The sequence below is a fragment of the Artemia franciscana genome, chromosome 5, assembly GCF_032884065.1.
Source record: "Artemia franciscana chromosome 5, ASM3288406v1, whole genome shotgun sequence".
Taxonomy (NCBI): domain Eukaryota; kingdom Metazoa; phylum Arthropoda; class Branchiopoda; order Anostraca; family Artemiidae; genus Artemia; species Artemia franciscana.
Window position 1 is genome coordinate 14,755,509 of NC_088867.1, and position 21,707 is coordinate 14,777,215.

Genomic DNA, 21,707 nt, shown 5'->3' on the forward strand with positions numbered 1-21,707 from the left:
GTTTTCAGAGTTGAAAACAGTAAAACCTCTTTTGCGTAAGAGACTCTTCCAAGAAACGCTTTACAGACCAAGGCATATCGGAGGATTTTTTTTACCACAGGGGCAGAGAAATCTCAGATGCTTATTTACGAGCAAGAGATAGAAAAGGGTAAACTTTTTTTTTATCTCTGCTATTGCATTAATCAAATATGTACCTTATCATTTCTCAGCAAAAGAATTAACTTTGTGTAAATGTCTGGATTTTTCTGGACTTTTTGTTGGAGAAATTCAAAATGTTTTTGCAAGAAAAGATATCAAAAAGGATAGATATCCGTTGTAAATTCTTCTGAAACACATATCTAGCATTTACATTATAGTATCTAAGAAAAAACATTTAATTTTTACAAGTATCTAAATTTTACTGAGTTTAAAGTTATGCATTTACAGCAGGGCCGTATCCAGAATTTTTTGAGCTAGGGATAATTTTTTAAGGGGGTACAAAAAACGTTGAAAGAGCATCAGAAATGTGTTCATAAGTATTTCATTCACATTTTTGCGAATTGGACAAACATTTCCTGGAGAAAGCCACAAATCCCTCCCCTGAATACGGTCTTGATTCGCAAGCACATGAAGAAATTCATGAAGAATATATTGTAGTGGGACGTGAAGTGTGAGATGAAACTGAAAAGAAAAAAAAGAAGAAATATGGTGAATTTAATGAGTAATAAATGTTTTGCAAGTGTTGAAAAATTTAGGATGATTTCTCAGGTTGGCAAAGGAGCAGAGAAGTAGATTTTTGCGATGTGAATTTTTGTTTGTTTATGTTATGTAACGTTTATAGTATGTTTATTTTCTTTTTTTGTTGCCATTTATTTTGTATTGCCATGGCCCTAGGGCTTTTAATAGAATAAAACTTACATACTTACTACCGTGACAAATTACACGGAGAACATAAGAAACTAAAGCAAAAACAAAAAATTATTTCCTTGAAGTTTTTTCATGTTTTTATTTCAGTTTTTTTGCTTGTTTTATTTATTTTGTTTAATAGTTTTTTATTACTTTATTTCATTTTTATCTTTAATCCCAATTTCTCATGAAAATTTGTATATTTCCAGGTTTGTATACACTACGAAACTCGGCTTTGTTTCCATATAGCTATGTTTTCATACGAAACATAGGATAGTTTACATACAGATCAGGAATTCCAGCTCCTTTTTAAGATCTGAAAGAAATTGGTGGGCCACCACACATCTTCTTTACTATCAGGTTGATCATAGCAAAAAATGGAGACACTTTAAGCTTTTGAGGAAGATATGTTAACCAGAGATGTCGAAAAAAAATATGTGTCTCTGAAAGTAGCAGGAATTATGCAACCCCATGAAGAGGGATCAAAGTCATGAAGAATTCTTTTCGTAGGCAGCGCAATAGCGCAGCCTAAAGTAAAGAGAAATGCAGGCACAATGTATTATTTTATTTTATTTTTTTACTAAGGGACTTTGTACAGAAAGAGTTGTACAAACTTTGGAAGAAGCTCATTCGTTTGGAAATTGAAAGTTGTGCGCCTTTTAAGTGTCAAAAGTGATTATAGGTAACAAGGCCCTTTCCCACGCCCATCAATCCCTCAAACACATCCAATCAAAATTTTGAGATTATCATTTTGTTCTGCAGAGTTAGAAATCCAGTAACTATGTCCCTAGGGATATCAGCCCCTCCCCCAGAGCCCTCGGGGCAAGAACTGTGAGCTATGCGATCCACCCATGGCTTACATATAGTATTTGTTATTAATATACGTGGACATATTTGGCTGTTAATGTCCGAAAAGATGAAGGGCATTCAGATGAACCTCACAGAGAATGTAGAGGGGAGTGTTGAACTAAATCAATACACGCTGTGTGCATAGGGGTTGTTGAAAGGGCGCAATGCGGGAATAACTGAGTGTATTAAATTGGAACTTTCAGGAAACAATGATAAGGATGATTAAAACAGATAAAATTTGCGCGCTACTAATACTTCTGCAACTAATACTACAACTGTTACTAATGCTTTCACTACTATTGCTATTATTATTACCGCTACAACTACTGTCTCCCTAGTGACCATTACCAAGGCTAAGGATTATTAAAGTGAAAACTTGAAGAAATGCTGAGGGGAGAGTTGAACTAAATCAAAACATACTATGTGCATGTAGATTGTCAAATAGGCGAATCAGCAAGATCTTTGGGACGGCTTACAATATCAAGCAAAATCTTCTAGGGCTTCGTGAAGGAGATTTTCCACTGACCAAAAGGCAACATGTTTATAGTACCACTGTTCTCGACGCTGTTGCTACTACAGTTGCTACTACTACTAATACATCACTACCACTGCTACTACCACTCCTACTTATACCTCTAGGACTATCATATTAGTACAATTAGGGCTAAGGGTATGAAAATAAAAATAAGAGAGAGTACTGAGGGAAATCTGAATCAAATCAAAACACACTATGAGCATGCATATTGTCAAAAAGGTGTCTTTCAAGAATGGAGGGTATCAAGCTGGAATTTTCAGTTAATCCTTAAAAGGAAAGATTAATTGACCAAAAGTCAAAATGACCACCCTACTAATAATGCTCATACGACTGCTGCTACAACTACTATTAGTCCAACAACTACTTCTATTGCAACTTCTACTAACGCTAAGAGTATTAAGATGAAATTTTTAGGTGGAAGTTGAAATGAACATACTGGCTATCAATAGGGTACATTGGCAATATCGTAGCTACGGTTAATTGTGTTAACTTGAAACTTCCAGGGTTTGATCGGGCGGATGTTCAACTAACGAAAAGCCAACATGTTAATATTACTGCTGCTACTAGCAATAGTGCTATTACTGTTAATATTACTGCTTGTCCTACAGATGGTACTATAGGTTCTCCTACTACTGTGACAGCTATTACAAGTTGAACTCTCTGAACTCTCTTGAACTGTCTGCTTGCAGGTTGTCAAAAGGTGTATCGACTATATCTTAGGAACAGCTTGGTGTGTGAGCTTAAAACTAGCAGGCCTTGTTGGGGGGGGGGGGGTGTTGAACTAACCAAAATGCAATGTTTACATCTTGTGTCTACTATTTCTACTACTACTATTACTATTACTGCTACTACTACTACTACTACTACTACTGCTACTAATACTACTACTATTACTACGACTATTACTTTTGGTACTACTACTACTACTGCCATTAAAGCTATGGATATTAAGGCAGGAATTCCGGAGAATTTTGAAACAGTGTTGAATTAAATACAAACACAATATGTACATACAGTTTTTAAGAGGATATATCAGCGAGGTCTCAGCCTATTTACTGTATAACTGTACAAGTATTAGTGATAATCCTCAGAATAGTTACTAATTATCACTATACAAATAATCCTAGGTGTATTAAGGTGACACCTTTAGAGAACCAATTCAACATAAAAAACCTTATGTGTAGTGGTTTTCAAAAGGGTAGGCAATATCACTGGAGCTATAGCATTGCAGCTCCAACATAGAAACTCACCAAAGAGCTTATATGATTGGAAATTACAAGTTCTAGTGTCCTTTTTAAGAGTTCGAAGTGACTGGAGGGCAACCAACCCCCCTTCCAAGCCCATTAATTCTTCAAAAATACCTAATCAAGATGTTGAGATAGTCGTTTTAAACAACATAGTTGAAAGATTCAATAGCTTGTAACTGGGGATGTTGGAGATGTCAACTCCCACAACCTTCAGAGCCGGAGCTGGAAGATATGCATTTTGCCCATTGTTTCATTGTTTATGTATAGTATTTGTGTTGCGAGAGCAACACTTTGGTTTTGTTATGTTTTTTTCTTAGCACCCCGATTTCAGCTTATTCCCAGAAAGTGGTAAGGGTCTAACCTCTGCGGTTTTTACGGAAAGTGGGACCTTAGGCCAGATTGACGAATATGACTTTGCATTTTGGAAAGCTTCGTAGAAGTCTTGTCTGGGGCCAAAAAGAATTGTTTTTTATTGTCTTTGAGCCAGAGCCTATGGTGTGTGGAGTGAAATGGAGTTTTATAAGCTGTGTCAGAGAGAACTATCTGAAGTCCATTTTTGTTCGTGATTTCAGCTGAGTTTATCGTTCAGTTTTTCACACTTGGGATTGCGTTAGAGAAATGGTATCAGATGCTAACTTTAAGATGTTAACTCTTAAGCTTTAAAAGTTCTCTCATTGCTAAAGAAATTAGACTTTATCCTATGCTCCTTTTTAAGACTTTATTCCTTTTTGATATTATTTTCGTTTATAAAAAACTCTATGCTAGATTAGGTGCTGAGGCCTGTCAACGCTTGGGCCCTTATCACCCTTTGATTAGACTGTATTAATTGTACTGTTTGTGTTATTTCGTTTTTCTTTCCTTAATGTTTTTACTCCGCTTAATTTGTCAAAACAAGCGGGTAACAAATAAATTATTATTAATTATTATTATAAGTGATGACGTTAGAAACTTGGCCTACGGCAAAAAATTCAACTTTTGAACAAAGACAGATACATTTTTTTTTCGACGGCTGTCGATAGCTCTTGCTGAGCTGATCAAAGTATATGTCCTCCATTTTTTGGTAGAAAAATTCCTTCATGAGATGTACCAGTTTGAAAGTTTAAAGGGGTTGACAGCTTCAGTAGTAAGGTAAATACTGAAATCAAAAATAGGCCGACACCAATTGTGAGACATATAGGGGAGTTTTAAGCAACAGGTTGTTGGCTCATAATCATCTTCAGCAATGATCGTAAGACCAATTTGGTTCCAGTGATAAGACACGTAAGGGACTTGTTTATTTTAAGATCCTTACAGATTAACAATTTCAGCGTTTAACCGAAGCGAGGGAACTAAATCAAAGTGTTGCTCTCGCAACACTTTGCTCGGTGAAGCCGAAAAAACGCTGCCACAACACCTCACGCTGCTCATGCAACTTTGCTCTAGTTGCTATTGTAAAACAGGGCTTATCTGACCTTTGAAGTTCAAAAAAGACCAATTGCATTTCAGTGTAGCTTTTAGAGAATGTTGAGGGGAGTGTTGAATTAAATCAAAATATGGTTTTTGCACACAGGTTGTCATAAGGGGCAAACTCAGGAATGACTGAAGGTATTAAGTTGGAACTTTAAGGGAATATTGAAGAAGATAATCAATTTACCATGGGTATGTTGAGGGGAATTTTGACCAAACCAAAAGGCGCTATGTGCATGATACCATTAATACTCCTATTACTACTGCTCACGACTACTGCTTTTACTGAGGTTAAGGATATTAAAGTGAAATTTTGGGAAAAAGTTGGGGGGTTGAAATAAATTAAAGCACATTGTGTGCATTCAGGCTGCCAAAGGGACGTATGAGCAATTTCTGAGAAAATCTTACAGTATTAAGTTAAAACTTTTAGGGCATGTTGAGAGGAATGCTGAACTAACCAAATGGTGCTCTGGGAATACTCCTATTCCATCTACTGCTGCTACTTCTGCTACTATTGCTACTATTACTATGACTACTATTACTGATGCTAAGTGTAGGAAGGTGAAAATTCCATAAAATCTTTTGGAGGATATTGAACTGAATAAAACGCGTTGCGAACAAACAGGTTGTCAAAAGGCCGTATTTGCAGTATCCTGGGAATGGTGTAGGATGTTAAATTGAAAATTTCAGGACATCTTAAGGGAAATGCTGAAATATGCAAAATAGTTAATGTGCATACTACTACAACCACTTCCACTACTACTACTGCTGCTACTATAATAACTACTACAACTACTACTACTGCTGCAACTCCTATTGCTTCAACTACTAATACAACGACCACTATTAGTACTACTGAAGCTAAGGGTATTATAGTGAAACTTTCTGGAAATGTTGAAGAGGATAGTGAACTAACTTGAAACACGCTAGGTGGATGCAGGTTATTAAAATGCCACAACAGCTATATCTCAGTAACAGCTTATGGTATCAAGCTGAAACTTTCACCGCATATTAAGGGGTGTTAAGCTAACCAAACCGTATTATATGTATACTGCCCCTTTTACTTCTACTACTATTACTAATGCTACTTCTAAGGCCAAGGCTATTATAGAGACATTTTCAGAAGAATTTGGAGGGTATGTTGTATTAAATTGAAACACACTATATGTACGCAGGCTGTCAATTAGCAGTATATCAAAAATGGTTTAGAGTATTAGATTGCATCTTTAAGATCATGATGAGAAATATGTTGAGCTAGCCAAAATGAACTATGTGTATAATACTACTACTGTAGTAGTACTACTACTACTGCTATTATTAGTAATATTACTTCTTTCTATAAGAGCCTTATATGCTCCCAGGGCATAACTTACAACCTTGCCGTGAGAGCTGTGGGGGCGGGAGTGTCTTCCTCAAAGACACAATTTCCGGATCCTTCGACTACAATGAAAAAATTTGGTTATCTTCAAATTTTGACTGGACGTCTTTGGGGAAATGATGAGCGTGGGGGAGGGGTTGGTTACTTTCAAATCACTTTTGACTCTTAAAAAGAGCACTATAATCCCAATTTCAAAGCAAATTGGTCCCATATGAAGTTGATACGACCACTCATTCCATAAAAACGATATATCCCTCCAGGGAATGACTTACAACCTTATCCCCAGGGCACTAGGGGTTTTGTCAACCCTAGAGGCATTTTTATATGTACTTTGGACTGTTTTGAGCAGAATTGCTATCTCACAATTTCAATCAGAATCATTTGGTGAATAGGGTTAGTTGGAGGGGGGACAAAAGGGAAATAGAACTCCATATTTTCAACCAAATGAGCCTCTAAAGCTTGTACAACCATCAATTCCATAAAAACCTTAAATGCCCTTGTGTATAATATACGACTCTTGCCCCAAGGCGCTGGGGGTTTGTTTTTATTCCTGAAGCTATGTTATATGGTATAAAGACTATTTTGAATAAAATCGGTATCTTCAAATTTTTATTAGATGCATTTCGGGACAATACGATTTGCGTGTGTGTGTGTGTTGTAGAGCTGCCCTCTGATCAATTTAACTCTTAAAAATAGCACTACAATTTCTGATTACTAATCCAATGAGCACCTTCCGAGAATTATATGACCGTTTTATAGAAAAACCTTATATGCCCCCAGGACATAATTTACATTCCTTCCCCTGAGGGCTGGGGGGTGTGTGTCAGCCTCAGAGACATAATTTCCTGAAGTTTTAACTACACTGAACAAGATAGCTATCTCAAAATTTTAATTTGAAGTGCTTTAGAGAATCATAGGCGTGGGGGGGCATTGGCCCTCCGATAACTTTTGACGAAAAAAAAGGCACTAGTCCTCTCAATATCCAACCGAATGGGCCCTTTTTGAAGTTACCACGACAAAAATTTCTATAAAAAGCTTATAGGTCCCAAGGGCATAACTTACAACACTTGTCCTGGGGGCTGCGGAAGGGGGTTTTCACTATCAAAGGGGCACTGACCCTCTCAATTTCCGATTGAATGAGCCCTTTTTGAAGTTTCTACGATAGCACTTTCTATAAAAACCTTATATGCCCCCCGGGCAAAGCTTTCAGCCTGAAAACTTTCCTCTCAATATCCAATCGAATGGGCCCTTTTTGAAGTTTCTACGACAACAGTTTCTATAAAAAGCTTATATGTCCCAAGAGCATAACTTACAACACTTGTCCTGAGGGCTGTGGAAGGGGGTTGTCATCTTCAAAGTCATATTTTCCAGACTTTTCAACTAAGTAGAACAAAACGGCTATGTCAAAATTATGATCGGAAGGATTTGGAGGCATAACGGGCACGGGGGGGGGGGGGGGGGGTCATGCGCTCTCCGATTTCTTTTGAACATAAAAATGGGCTCTGACCCTCTCAATTTCCGAATGTATGAGCCCTTTTTGAAGTCTCTACGATAGCACTTTCTATAAAAACCTTATATGCCCCCCGGAAAAAACTTACAACATTCATTGTAAGCCTGACACAGCCTGAGTTTACAGCCTGAGGGCTGTAGGGGGTTTGCCATTCTCAAAGACATGATTCCTGGACTTTTCAACTACGTTGAAAAAAATGGCTATCTCAAAACTTTGATTAGATGTCTTTGGGGAAAGGGTGGGCGTGGGTTAGTTGCCCTCCAATTGCTTTCAAGTATTAAGAATGGCACTCTCCGTTTCAATTTTCAATCAAATGAGCCATTTTCGAAGTTTCTACGACAACTCAGTTTATACCAAGTACCCTAGTCTGAACCAAATAAATAATAAATTATGCCGATTTCGTCCTTTACATATGCAGCACTATTACACTGCTTATGATACCACCCGGAAGTGACTTTTTGATTCTGATAATTTTGTTGTCTCTTCTCTATCCACAGCTGTACTTTTTTTGAATTATGATAAATATGACTTCTTTTTCTTACTGTTAACGTTTCTTCTACATCAAAACTTAGTTACTCTTACCAAAGTCAGAAGCACCTCAAAAACTTTGAGTTGCTTCTGTGTTTTACGTTTCTGTTAACGTTTCTTCTACGTCACAACTTCGTTACTCTTATCAAACTCAGAAGCACCTCAAAACTTTGAGTTGCTCCTGTGTTTTACGTTTCTGTTAACGTTTCTTCTACATCACAACTGACTTACTCTTACCAAAGTCAGAAGCACCTCAAAAACTTTGAGCTGCTTCTGTGTTTTACGTTTCTGTTAACGTTTCTTCTACATCACAACTTCGTTACTCTTATCAAACTCAGAAGCACCTCAAAACTTTGAGTTGCTCCTGTGTTTTACGTTTCTGTTAACGTTTCTTCTACATCACAACTGACTTACTCTTACCAAAGTCAGAAGCACCTCAAAAACTTTGAGCTGCTTCTGTGTTTTACGTTTCTGTTAACGTTTCTTCTACATCACAACTTAGTTACTCTTATCAAACTCAGAAGCACCTCAAAATCTTTTGAGTTGCTTCCGTGCTGTAAATATTGGTTTGGTTTTTTATTGTTATTCTCTTTTCATTTTAGTTGTTTAGATTTTCTTTTATTTTTGTTTTAATTCATTGCCTTTTTAAATACTGAAGATAGCTCGTTGGGATAAAGACGATTCAGTCATTGTTTTTTCTCCTTTTGTTTTTCTTCCTACTAGTCGTAGACCCGTTGTTTTTAAGATTCACTTCTTTGGGCTTGTCATTGTAGGGCAGTTTGACTTTAAATATTTTAATCTTAAATAGTTTCATTAATTGTCTCGACACATTAATGGTTCATTTAAAACCTCTACGACTTATTTGGCATAAGGCTGTAAGAAGCATTGGCTTCTTTTTTATTGCCCAAGAGAGCTCTAAAATCTAAAGGAAACTCAAACCCTCTTTTTATTTCTGAGTATTCTTCACCTCAAACAACTCAGTAAATTACGAACAGCAATAAGGAAGTCCATGATAAGGTTATTGGTGGGACTCCCATTTCTTCTGTCCTTCTTCAATCTGAGAAGTTTCATCTTCTACTTAGATAGTTTTTCATGAGGTACCAAACCCCCATGTTTCAAAAAAATTTAATATGGCTGAAAAAATTCCTAAATCAAAGAATCGTCGACAAAATCAACTCGTCAACGAAACGAAAAAATAGGGTTTTGGATCTTTTTTGTTATATACACTGATAAGTTTTAAATTAAGAAAATGAAAATTTAAAAAAGGCATGTTCTTTTTGACCTGTAAATTCAGTTTGTTGAATTACTTATTCTTCAGCTTATTATTTATATTTTGCTGTTTACCAACCTTAAAAATGTGTCGTTTCTTGCTTCGAACTAATAACTATTATTAGTATATATAAGCACCCACCAGAATCTTTACGATGAGGGGGGGGATTGGAGGAGACATTTTTACATAAAGGTTTATTTCGGCAAGAATGCCATATTGTTTCGAATATAACGAGTTGTGCTCCCTTTTTTCTCGTTTTTCACTATTTCGGACTTTTGGGAAAGATAAAAAGTCCCATATAACCCTCTGTGGGCTACCAGAATTTACATAGACATAAGCTGCTGGGCAGCAAGCAGCCCGAAAATTATATTGGTAATCATTATAAATAAGTGCTAAAGAAACCACTTGCAATATTAGCCATTTTTCTACTGGAAACAGGCTATTTTAAACAGTCAGCCTGGTCCCATGCTTTAAATAGAGAGTCTTTGGACAATTCTTGCCCTTCCCTTCCCATTCCCCTCTTTTGTGCAGGTAAGCATATGAATATAATATTTTCTTATACACTTAAATTATTTTTGCGCCCTGCAGCTGTCAACCTGCAGCACCTTACAAACTATGTTCCTCTAAATGAAACACCTCTCCCTATCCATCTTTTCTAAAACACATCTCACTGAGAGTTGGAAATCTTGGGTATAAAATTGACTATTTGAGGCATTTACTGGTAGTCTCATTTTGTTTTATGAAAATTTTTCTTTTGTAGTTTTACTTGTAGTTCTTTTTTATAAGCTGCAGCCAGTACGTAGGTCACCGTGTGTTAACTTATTTAGGTTGGTAATATTTTTCGCCTTTTCAGCTTGTAGTTTTTCGCACATAAAATATTTTAATGAAACTAGGAGAATGCTGATTCAACAGTTTCAAGAAGGATGTCCTTTTCTAAAGGCTATTCCCAGCCTTGCATATACTGTCGTTTCATGCAGGGAACCAGCAGTTCCTGTCTTTCAACATCCAGTAAAGAAACAAAGCCACTAAAAAGTAAACACAATGGTGATTCACATCATAGGATAAAGTTTAAAAGCCTGTCAAAATTCAGTACAGAAACAAAATCATCAAAAAGTAATCAGCTTGGCAACCATTCATTGGTCGCTACCAAAAACAAATGCCCACTACATATTTTTTTAACTGAAAGAATATGTTACATTGTTAAAAAATAATGTTGAATAAATAAGTAAAAAAAAACATCTCAGTAAAAATCTTTCCAAAGTTCAAAAAAGAGAGCCTTCGAGGATTTCAAGGCTATGTCTGTAACGTGGAATCGGTGTGACCGCATTCCCACTGGTCCTATATCCTCAAGTACATATATTGTCTTATTTGGTGTATGCAATGCCGGCCATATGGATTATTCCCCTCAAAAAGCCCATATATAAACTATAGAAAGCAAATTTGCCTTGTTTCAATAATAGGCAGCGCAATACCGCTGCCTAAGTGAAGAGTGATGAGGACTCAATATACTATTTATTTGATTAGACAAGGAAACTTCGTATCCAAGGAGTTGTCGTAGAAACTACGAAAAGTACTCATTCGATCGTAAATTGAAGGGGCTAGTGCCCTTTTTAATAGTCAAAATTGACTGGAGGGTAACTAACCCCCTCCCACGCCCATCACCTCCCTAAACGCATCCAATCAAAATTTTGAGATAGCTATTTTGTTCACCACAGTTGAAAGGTCTCAAAATTATGTATTTGAGGATGGCAACCCCCCAGAGCCCTCAGGGCAAGGTTTTTGTCCTGGAGGTTAGTGCCCTTTTTAATAGTCAAAAATGATTGGGGGTAGGTAGCCCCCGCCAACGCCAATCATCTCTCCAAACACACTCAATCAAAATTTTGAAACAGTTATTTTGTTCGAAGTAATTGAGAGGTCTAAAAAATATGTCTTTGAGGATTCATCCCCCTCTCCATTCCCAGAGCCCTCGGGACAAGGGTTGCAAGTTGTACCCTAGAGGCATATAAGATATATATAGAAAGGGTGATCGTAAAAACTTTTGAGGGGGCACTTGTGATTGCTATTCAGAAGAATAGAGGTCTTTTTAAGATTAATGTGATCTGAGGATGTATACCCCCTCGCACATACACACCTCGTATTTTCCCAAAATGCATGTGATATAAATTTTAAGGTGTTCATTTGTTGTCCTAGAAACTTCGAAAAGAGCTCATTCGATTGGGCATTGAAATGGCTATTGCCCTTTTAATAGTCAAAAGTGATTGGAGGGCAACAAGCCCCTTCAAGACCATCAATTTTCAAAACATATCTAATCAAAATTTTGAGATAGCCATTTTGATCAGCGTAATTGAACGTCCTGTAAATTATGTCTTTGACAACCCTCCATTCCTTCTCAAGACCATAATATAATTTGCACTTTACTAAAAACAAAATATACTTAAAGTGTTTTTACTTCTTTTTTACTTAAAAAAATTACTAGATATATGAAGGGAGAAGTCTCATGCACTCCAATTACAGCGCGAGTGTCTTATGCCATTTTTAAGGATAAGAATAGATTGGTGGGCAAGCAGCCCTTCTCTAAAGCCCATTTATTTTCTAAACACACACAGTCAAAATTTTAAGACGGCCACTTTGTTCAGCATAGTTGACCGGTCCAGCAACTGTGTATTTGGGGATATTAGGCAGGGTAACCCCCCATAATTACGTAATTGGCCCATTATGCTTTAAAACAAAATGTTGCTTTTTTTTAAGATTTAAGAACTCTCTTTATTAACTACTAATTACAAAAACTATAAATACACACAACCGCCCTGGGGAAGGCTCAAAGAGCCTGATGTTGGACGGCTGCAATAAATCAAAAGGCATTGTGTTTACGGTTGCCAATAGGACACTTCAGCAATATACCTAGAACGACTGGGGTGTGAAAACTTTTGGGGATACTACTATTACTACTTCTGCTCATTTATAAGGTCAGGGAGATTTGCGTCCGCTGTTACATTGGAAAGAAAAAAAAGAGCAATAAACAATATGTAATTAGTTTATTGTGTATACATTTTGTTTGTTTTATTAATGTCTTTTAGTTTTACTGCTGGTGATGAACACTTTATATGTGTTCGAAATATACAGTTAACAATTTTATATCTGTTTACTGTCGATTAAAAGGTTTCATCCCTATTTTGACCTGTTAAATTTTCGTCATGGAAAGGCAGTGTGGCCTTTGAGGTAATCTCAACCGATTCAAAAAATTAATTTCCAAAATTGTCACTGAGCAGGTAATCAATCATGTCCTGCAACCAACCATTTGAAACTCCAAGTACGGCTGTGATCAAGGGTGTATCAAGGTGTTTTTTGGGGTGGTAGGAGGGAGCAATATAAACAAAAAGATATTTTTACATGCGTTTTGTTACGTTTTCACAAGTTGAAAAATTTCGAAGAGGGGGAGGAGTTGAAATTCGGTACCCTTCCCTTAAATACGACTTTACCTGTAATCAAGCAAAATTTACCTTGGAGAATACGCAATTCACGCTAGATTACACTAGAAATAATAATCTGTACTTATAAGGAGAACAAAACAAAAAAGAAATCTATACCTTATTAACGAGATTAAGTTTATACGGTTCTAACACCAATGGGGCATAGATGATAGATAATACATTACTCTATACGAGTGAGTAAAAATTTAAACTGCACTTGAGTGACTGTACACACACTAAAAGAAATCAAGCGATTTATGGTTGTCCCATACTTTTTACTATTATTTTTTTTTTTTTTCGTTTTGCTTCAAACTAGTCCCTCCAAAATGGTTCTTCTTCACCTGAAATAAATTCTCAGGTTCGTACCTGCATTTTTCAGTCACATTAATTAATGTCATAATCCATTAAGCACAAAATTATAATCAAAAGAGCAGATAAAGAATTTTCGAAGTTAATCTTTACAATCAAATAGTGAGAGACAGGCGAGGAGAAAGAAAAGGGAAAAAAGAGAGACAGAGAGATAAAGATAGAGAGAGAATGACAAAAAGAGAGAAATATATATAGAGAGGTAGAGAGAGTGAGAATGTGTGTGTGTGTGAGAGAGAGAGAGAGAAAGAAAGAGAGAGAGAAGGAGAGAGACAGACAAACAGGCAGAGGGAAAAATGGACGGACAGTGATACGTTGAAGAATATTTGCAATTTTTGTAACTATATCAATATACGTTTGAAAATTCATGTTGTGGCTACATTTTGTCTTAAATTAATCATAAGAGGTGAACCTCTTACTCCGAAAATCTTTAAGTAAACTAAAACAAGGTATCAATTTCATTAACCCCTAGCATGAACCAGAACAATAATGAACCACACCCTAAAGTTGGCTAAAGTTTCACTACACTATTGCATGGTGTATAATTATAAACAAATAAATTAACGAATTTACCTTTGCTCCAAAAGCTGTGTAAAATATAAGCATGGCAATTAATGTGACATGTCCTAGTGCTTTCTTGAATTTGGGATGCTTTTTTAGAGAAAATTTGGGACACTTTTTGAATTTAGGTATTCCTCTTTCTTGTCCTGATAACTCTTTGAAATTGCTCTCACTTTCATCCTCGCTTCCTTGGGATTGCATGTCAGCCATTCTAGGTTGTATTCATCGTGCTACCTAGAAAGAAACACATAACTCCAAGTTGCGAAGTCATTATTTTTTGTTTGTTACTTTACTTTCTCTTTTAAATTAGAATGAGGCTACTAATGTCTCAACACTGTTTTGAAAATGCATTTTCTAACTTGTTTTGATAGCCTTTATTGAAAATTAAACGATCATATATTTCTTGTATTTCTGTGAACTAATGAATGAATTCATTCATCAACAAATGAACGAAGGAACTAGGCATGAAGAAGGGACTTTTCTCAGGTAATGGCTAAAGCTCATCTATTGTAACTTTGGTGTACGTTCATCTTTTAAAGAAGGCACACTGTGTTACGCTAAATGGCAAAAGTGAGGTCATTAGGTTCAGGTGTTATGTTAATGCTCCGATTAATCCCTGAACCTGGGAACTATACCTTCCTTACCACAGCCTAATCAGACTAAGCCTCTCAAGGGAAAAGGTAGCAAGATTCCTATAATTGTTGCAATGTATAAGAAGAGATTAAGAGGCATAAGAAGAGATTATTATATTTATTTTTTCTATAACTCGTGTTTGACGACCCTTTAAATAGTTTACACCCCTTTTGAATTCATATGCTGTCTTTTTTCTTATTGCTTTTAATTATACTGACTTTTTAAGTTTGTTAAATACACATATTTCGTGGTTATCTTTTCTTACTGTTTTTGCTTGGCTATTTTTTTTTTACTTTTTTGGTTTTTTGTATATTTTTCAAATTTTTTTTAACCCCGATCGAACCTTCGACTACTTAGTTTAAAACAGAATCCCAAATAGGCTAAATATACAGCGTGTGAGGGAGATCAAGGGGAACTAAACAATCTAGCAACTACACGCTTACTAAAACTATAGTTCAGTGCAGCAAGTTTGGCATAGCTGGCGCGGAAACCTGGTATGAAAGCTTTGCCTCAGGTATTATAACCAATAAATTCAGTCTTAGCAGCAATAAATTCAGTCTTAGCAGCATTAACACTAAGTCCTAAAAGCTTATAACCAGAAATCAAAGAATCAAGGATTGTCTGTAAAGTAGAACAGTTGTCTTGAGAAATATTCAATATAATAGGACTTAAAATTAAACCTTTCCTGAGTTCTCCAATAAGGCGGTAGACCCAGTTAAAACAACTTTATCAAGTTTCACCCTAACATGACTATGGGGCATAATTGCAATGCAACTATATGGGGCATAACTTTAAAATCAAGCAGAGTCGAAAATACTTTTGATTAGACTACTGAATCGAATGCTGCTTGTATATACACACTTCATAAATATACAGGAATTCCCCAATTCTCAGTTTTACCACAAGAACGCTTCAGTGGTCCATGAGCTAACGCACAATTCAGGTGCTTACGGGAACCAAAGTATCTATAATCTATCACGTACTTACGTTTCAATTCAGGCTGGATAAGACTGTCTAAAATCCTGTTTAAAGCGCTAGAAACAGTAACATGGCAGTAACTATGGAAGATTCGAACACAGAACTCTTAAATATACGTGCTTTTTTAATACTCGTGCATTTGAAATTTCTGCAATCCAAACTTTACACTGCCTTTCTTTTATCTATTTATCCAGAATCAACTTTCTCTTTATTGTCGAAGTCGGAACATTAGAGGAATTTCCCAGTTTCGATTTCAAAAGTTCCCGGTTTCATTTTATTTTATTAGTTTTTTCAGTGTTCTCATTGAAGGAACTCTAATTAACATCTGTGGTGCTTAACCACAGTAGAAACGATTAACGATTATATATATATATATATATATATATATATATATATATATATATATATATATATATATATATATATATATATATATATATATATATATATATATATATATATATATATATATATATAAATTGATTTTTAATTTCCAGGTTTTGGATTTTATTTAATTTCAGATTTTATTTTTGTTTCAAACTGTTGAAGAAGCCTTGTTTTATCCACGCAAAATATCCGTGTCTGTTTAGTTTGTCTTCTCCTTATACTGACAGGATTCCCATTTGTTTGCTTCATCTTGGGAATTCCTTCTCTCTTAGTTTTCATCAGCCCACTCCCCCTACTTTTTATTTGAAGTAGTTATTTACTCATTAATACCTTAATCTCTTTTTATTTAAAAAGCTCAATAAGGACACTCGGAGGCAAAAAATCATCAGTCTAGTCTGTAACATCTACAGGCTTGGTCGTCAACTTCCCCAATCTTTATCTTTTCACAGCTCCAAGGCCACTACCCCCAACTATCGTCTAGTACAACAATACAAATTTGTTGGGCTGATAAATCTACTATTTGATTCCTCATATTAACAAACTATCAAATATTTCTTGAAAGAATGAAGTCATCGTGTATTTTTAATTACCATACCGTTTATTAAAAAAAAAATCTTAATTAAAGCAACGGGCAAAGTGGAAACTTGAAAAAAAAATACTTGGTAAATTATTACACAACTAGCTCAAATAAAAGTTTTATGATACTTGCCAATATTTGTAGAATCCTGTAAATAGGGCTTTATTGGAGATACCAAATCAACGTCCCCCCACAAAAAAAATAAATACTGACTAGGGAGGAGGAAATCCCATAACTGCCCGAAAATATCAGAAAACTAATTTATAACGTTCTTAATAATCTGTCATTGGTCAGGATATCTAAATCATTTAATAAAAGGGCTAGGGTAATTCTTGGCGACGGCCAGATAAGTCAATCCTACTCGAACTTTCCATGGGGGATTTCCGCCGAGACTGTGGTTCACTCTTCACTGGGTTACAGCTATTACTGCAACCATGATATATCTATATGAAACTTGTTTCTACACTAAGGTCTGAGCTGTCATACCGATTTTTACTTGTCAAATTATTATATTATATTTGAGGCTTGATTTGACAGCATTGCCTGAAGTGCACCTGGGAAAAAAAATTAGACTTTTTTTCCGTCGAATTGTGAACTATAGATTGCCCTGTTTTTGGGTCATTCAGTTTGCAAAGATCTCATTTTCCTTCTCTTGTATCACTCGGCTCAGATTTTATTGGAAGCTACAGTGATGACAGTGGTCAAATATGGCTCTGAAGCATGGGCGCTCCGGAAAGCAGATGACAATTTACTAGATGTTTTCCAGAGAAATTGTCTACGGATTGTTCTGGGTACCCGGCTGACTGACCGTATTTCAGACAGTAGGTTGTACGAAAAGTGTGGTTCAATCCCGCTTTATAGGGCTATAATGAAAGAAAGGTTGAGATGTCTAGGCCACGTTCTACGGATGAAGGATGACAGATTACCGAAGATTGCCCTTTTTGGCCAACCGTCTGGGGCTACACGGAAAGCAGGTCGTCCTTGTCTGGGTTGGGAGGATGTCATAAATACAGATTTAAAGGAAATGAGAACTTCCTGAGAGGGTGTAAAGAGGGAGGTTTTAAGTAGATTAGGTTGGAGGAGGAGTGTGCGTAGCTGTGTTTGCCTCAGGTGGCTTGGTGCTGCAGTGAGTTATTATTATTATTAGTAGTAGTAGTAGTAGTATTCTCACCATATAAATTGACTACTGAGAGCGGAATGAGCTTCATTTTTCAGAAAAAAGCCTGAACAGTAAGAGCAAATCTCAAAGATTTGCTAAATATTTGTTTTTGTTGTAAAAAAAGATATGAAATCACAGCAGATATAAAATCACAGACATATAAACCACAGCATATTGATTAGCCAAAAACTGATTTATTACAAACAACAAAGAGGGATGAAACTCAACAAAAAAAAACCTCAAACGAGACTGGGGCCAGTAGAGAGAAAACACTCATTTAAGGTGTTTTTTTTGTTGAGTTTTATCTCTCTTTGTTGTTTGTTGTCATGGCTGGCCAATTCGGCTTAAGAACTTTCAACTGGTTTATTGTCACCTATCAACTTTCTGTGAGTTCGTGGAAACGGAAATGCTACTTAACTAAAATTGTTAGCTAGCAATTATCGGAAACGTGTTAATTGGGTGGAAAATAAAAAAAAAAAACTCGGAAAAAATTTGGCATAGAAAATACATGAAAATATTTATAAGAAAAAAGTGCCACTTTAAGGAAAATTATAAACCGGGAATCCTTTATCAAAGTCTATGCACAAAAAATAGTATTTTTGCTTAGCTCAATTGTCATTTTTTGAATATTGCGCTTCAACTTTTCTAAAAGTTTTCTCTAATAATGACTTTATTTGTCAGAGACACTCCATAATATTTATAACCAAAAAATTTTCGTTAACTCGTGGAAACGCAATTGTAAATAATTTTATCAAGTAGCCAAATTTTATTAGGAAGGTAGAAGCACAGCTTATCCTTAGAAACCATAAGCAAAGCTTTGTGTTTCAAAGGGGGGCTTTAGGGAACTGAATTTCCTGTAGAGCCTGTAAATAGTTCTTTGTCATCCGGCTATCGAACAATTTTCACCAACTGGCATATTGGCTCTATTTAGCCAAAATCTTTAGATAATTTCGAAGACCACACTGTCTTTCCATGACGTAAAAAGTTATTTTTGAGGAAAGAAAATACACTTTTCGTGGTCAATGTTTTTTTTAAACTTAAATAATGCACTAGTACTTTTAATAACTGTTTAAATTAGCAATCACGGCAGATATACTACTTCTGGTTTAATATGATCATCCCGGGAAAAAGGGAGAAAAAAGTAGACATAACAACCATGCTACTCATGAGATGAGTAGCATGGTTTCACAATGAGAGACTGTTAGCCTTAAATTAAGAGCTTAGGACCATGCCAAATCGATTGATCTTCTTAGAATTTGCACTCCATCGCTTTTGAACCCTATGTTTTTTAACACAAAATGGCAATAAACAGCCATATACGTCCAGCCATCTGTATCCATACTGTTGGTTTTGTCAAGGGCACAATATATTTTCATTTCCAATAAAATAAATTTTTTCAAATATTCTATGACGTCCAGCCATATACGTCCAGCCATCTGTATCCATACTGTTGGTTTTGTCAAGGGCACAATATATTTTCATTTCCAATAAAATAAATTTTTTCAAATATTCTATGACCATCATTCCTTACATTTGAGGAAAAAAATATGAAAAAAGAACAACTTGAAAAAGGCACTGCTTCACTGGGACATATATTTACGAAAATTTAGGGGAAGGTGGTAAATGTACTTTTGAAAATCTAAAAAAAGTATTTTGTCGTGTTTCAATTTTTCATTGGATATAAAAGAAAAATGGTATTTTTCATTAAAAATACCAAAAAAGGCATGTTTTAAAATTTAAATGGGGGAAAAATCCAGGGGTCAATTATGCATCCTTCCCAGTTGATACGCCAATGCAACCATGCAAAACTTGATTTTCCTCGTTTTTTAAAAAGGGAGACTGTGACCTCTATTGAAGGGTTTTTAGCAATGTCAGATTCAATGATGCACCTTTTATTTCTACTTTATGTCGCGTTTAAGTGCTTACAGACTCTCTTTCAAAATTCTTAAAATATTCTCTTAGCAATGAAAAGCTGATGTTCAGTATTGAATAAGAGATTTCATTTCTAAAATGGTGGCAATAGGTAAATATTTGCCACAAGACAGTTTATTAAAAGGCCCCTTTTTGAGTCTTTAAAATTGTCAAAAACAATAGGATTCTCTTTGTTTTGGCTGGAATTTAAACCAGTGAAAAAAAAATCCGATTTTTTTTTTGAAACTGTGATTGTGAAATATTGACAATATTGAGATTTTATACCTATCAGTAGAAAAAATGTAATTCTCAACTAAAATAGGTTTTATTAATCAAAATGGTCCTCTCAACTTATCCCGCGCAAATTCTAAATGTCACCTGAAAAATCTTTTTATCGCCAATGCTTGTAACGACGTGGGTGTTACGTTCCAGTATAAGCCAAAGGGATTCAGAGGCCTTTTAAATTGATAGGGTTGCAAATAGCCATCAGAATAGCGTAAGGGAGCAACCTATATAAAAAAACAATGTTATCAGCTAAAACAGTGATTATTTAGGCTATATATATATATATATATATATATATATATATATATATATATATATATATATATATATATATATATATATATATATATATATATATATATATATATATATATATATATATATATATAGTAGCTGTTGGGGTGGCGCTTCGCACCACCCCAACACCTAGTTGGTGGGGGTGCTTCGGGCTTCCCCCAAGCCCCCCCACGCGTGTAAGTCGTTACGCGCCATATTAGTTACGCGCAATTGTAGTTGTGTCCCTGTGTCCCACCTGTGAATATAGATATATATATATATATATATATATACTAGCTGTTGGGGTGGCGCTTCGCACCACCCCAACACCTAGTTGGTGGGGCGCTTCGCGCCCCCCCAAGCCCCCCCCGCGCGCGTAAGTCGTTACGCGCCATATTAGTTACGCGCCATTGTAGCTGTGTCCCTGTGTCCCACCTGTGAATAGAGATAGATATAAATATATATTTTTAACTACGTAAAACATGCGAATATACAACATTCTTCGCTGTCCCATTGTCTGTGCATATAAATAGCATTTATATTCCCTGTGTCCCGGTCGTCATTTGTGTCCTGGTGTCCCAGTTTGTAATTTCTCTTTGAGTGTCCCGGTCGTCATTTATATTCCCTGTGTCCCAGTGTCCCGGTCGTCATTTGTGTCCCGGTCTGTAATTTCTATTCAAACAATCCCTGTGTCTCAGTCGTCAATTATATATCCCGCCTGTGCCCCCGGCGTCCCCGTTGTAGTTGTGTCCCTGTGTCCCGGTCGTCATTTATTTTTTCTTCTTTATTTTTCAGCGTCACTATGAAGTACATATCGCCGAACCTTTGTTTTTTAACTTAAATCTGGTAGGCATTGATGACCTTATCCAAGTCAAAATCCCAAACCCAATCATCATCGCTATCATTTTCAGTTTTGATATGTTTTGACTCTCGCTTTCCAGGTGGATTTTCATCTAACTGCGCGGTTTTGCGTTCTTTAGCCGCACGCCTGTTTTCTTGCTGTTCTTGTGATTCCTCGGCACGCTTTCTTTTCTTACTTTCTCTATCAGCTGCAAGCCTGTTTTCTTGCTGTTCTTGTGATTCCTCGGCACGCTTTCTTTTCTTACTTTCTCTATCAGCAGCAAGTTTTTTGGCATAGACTCTTTGAGCAGCTTCCTCGGCTGTTGCCATTGTAGGTTCTTCAGTCATTTTACAATTAAACATTTTTCCGTGAACGCATGTCTTAAATATCTTTAATGACGTCACCGTCATAGCAAAAATGACGACAACTAACTTCATGACGTCAGTCGACACAGAAACATGACGTCACCTGACAGACAGACAGACACACAGACAGACAACTTATTTTTATATATATAGATATATATATATATATATATATATATATATATATATATATATATATATATATATATATATTTTTTTAAGCACGTAATTCTTGCGAATATACAACATT

The 21,707-nt window shown here is 35.9% G+C and overlaps 1 protein-coding gene across 2 annotated transcripts in view; it reads right to left on the reverse strand.

The window, feature by feature from the left end:
• LOC136027012 (TWiK family of potassium channels protein 7-like) overlaps positions 1–21,707 on the reverse strand; it is a 120,707-nt gene that overhangs the window by 62,122 nt on the left and 36,878 nt on the right. For both annotated transcript variants that reach the window (XM_065703912.1, XM_065703911.1), the window contains exon 2: positions 14,058–14,279. In XM_065703912.1, the coding sequence (XP_065559984.1) occupies positions 14,058–14,255 (198 nt within the window). In that variant the 5' untranslated portion in view covers positions 14,256–14,279. The remainder of the gene's footprint in view (positions 1–14,057; positions 14,280–21,707) is intronic.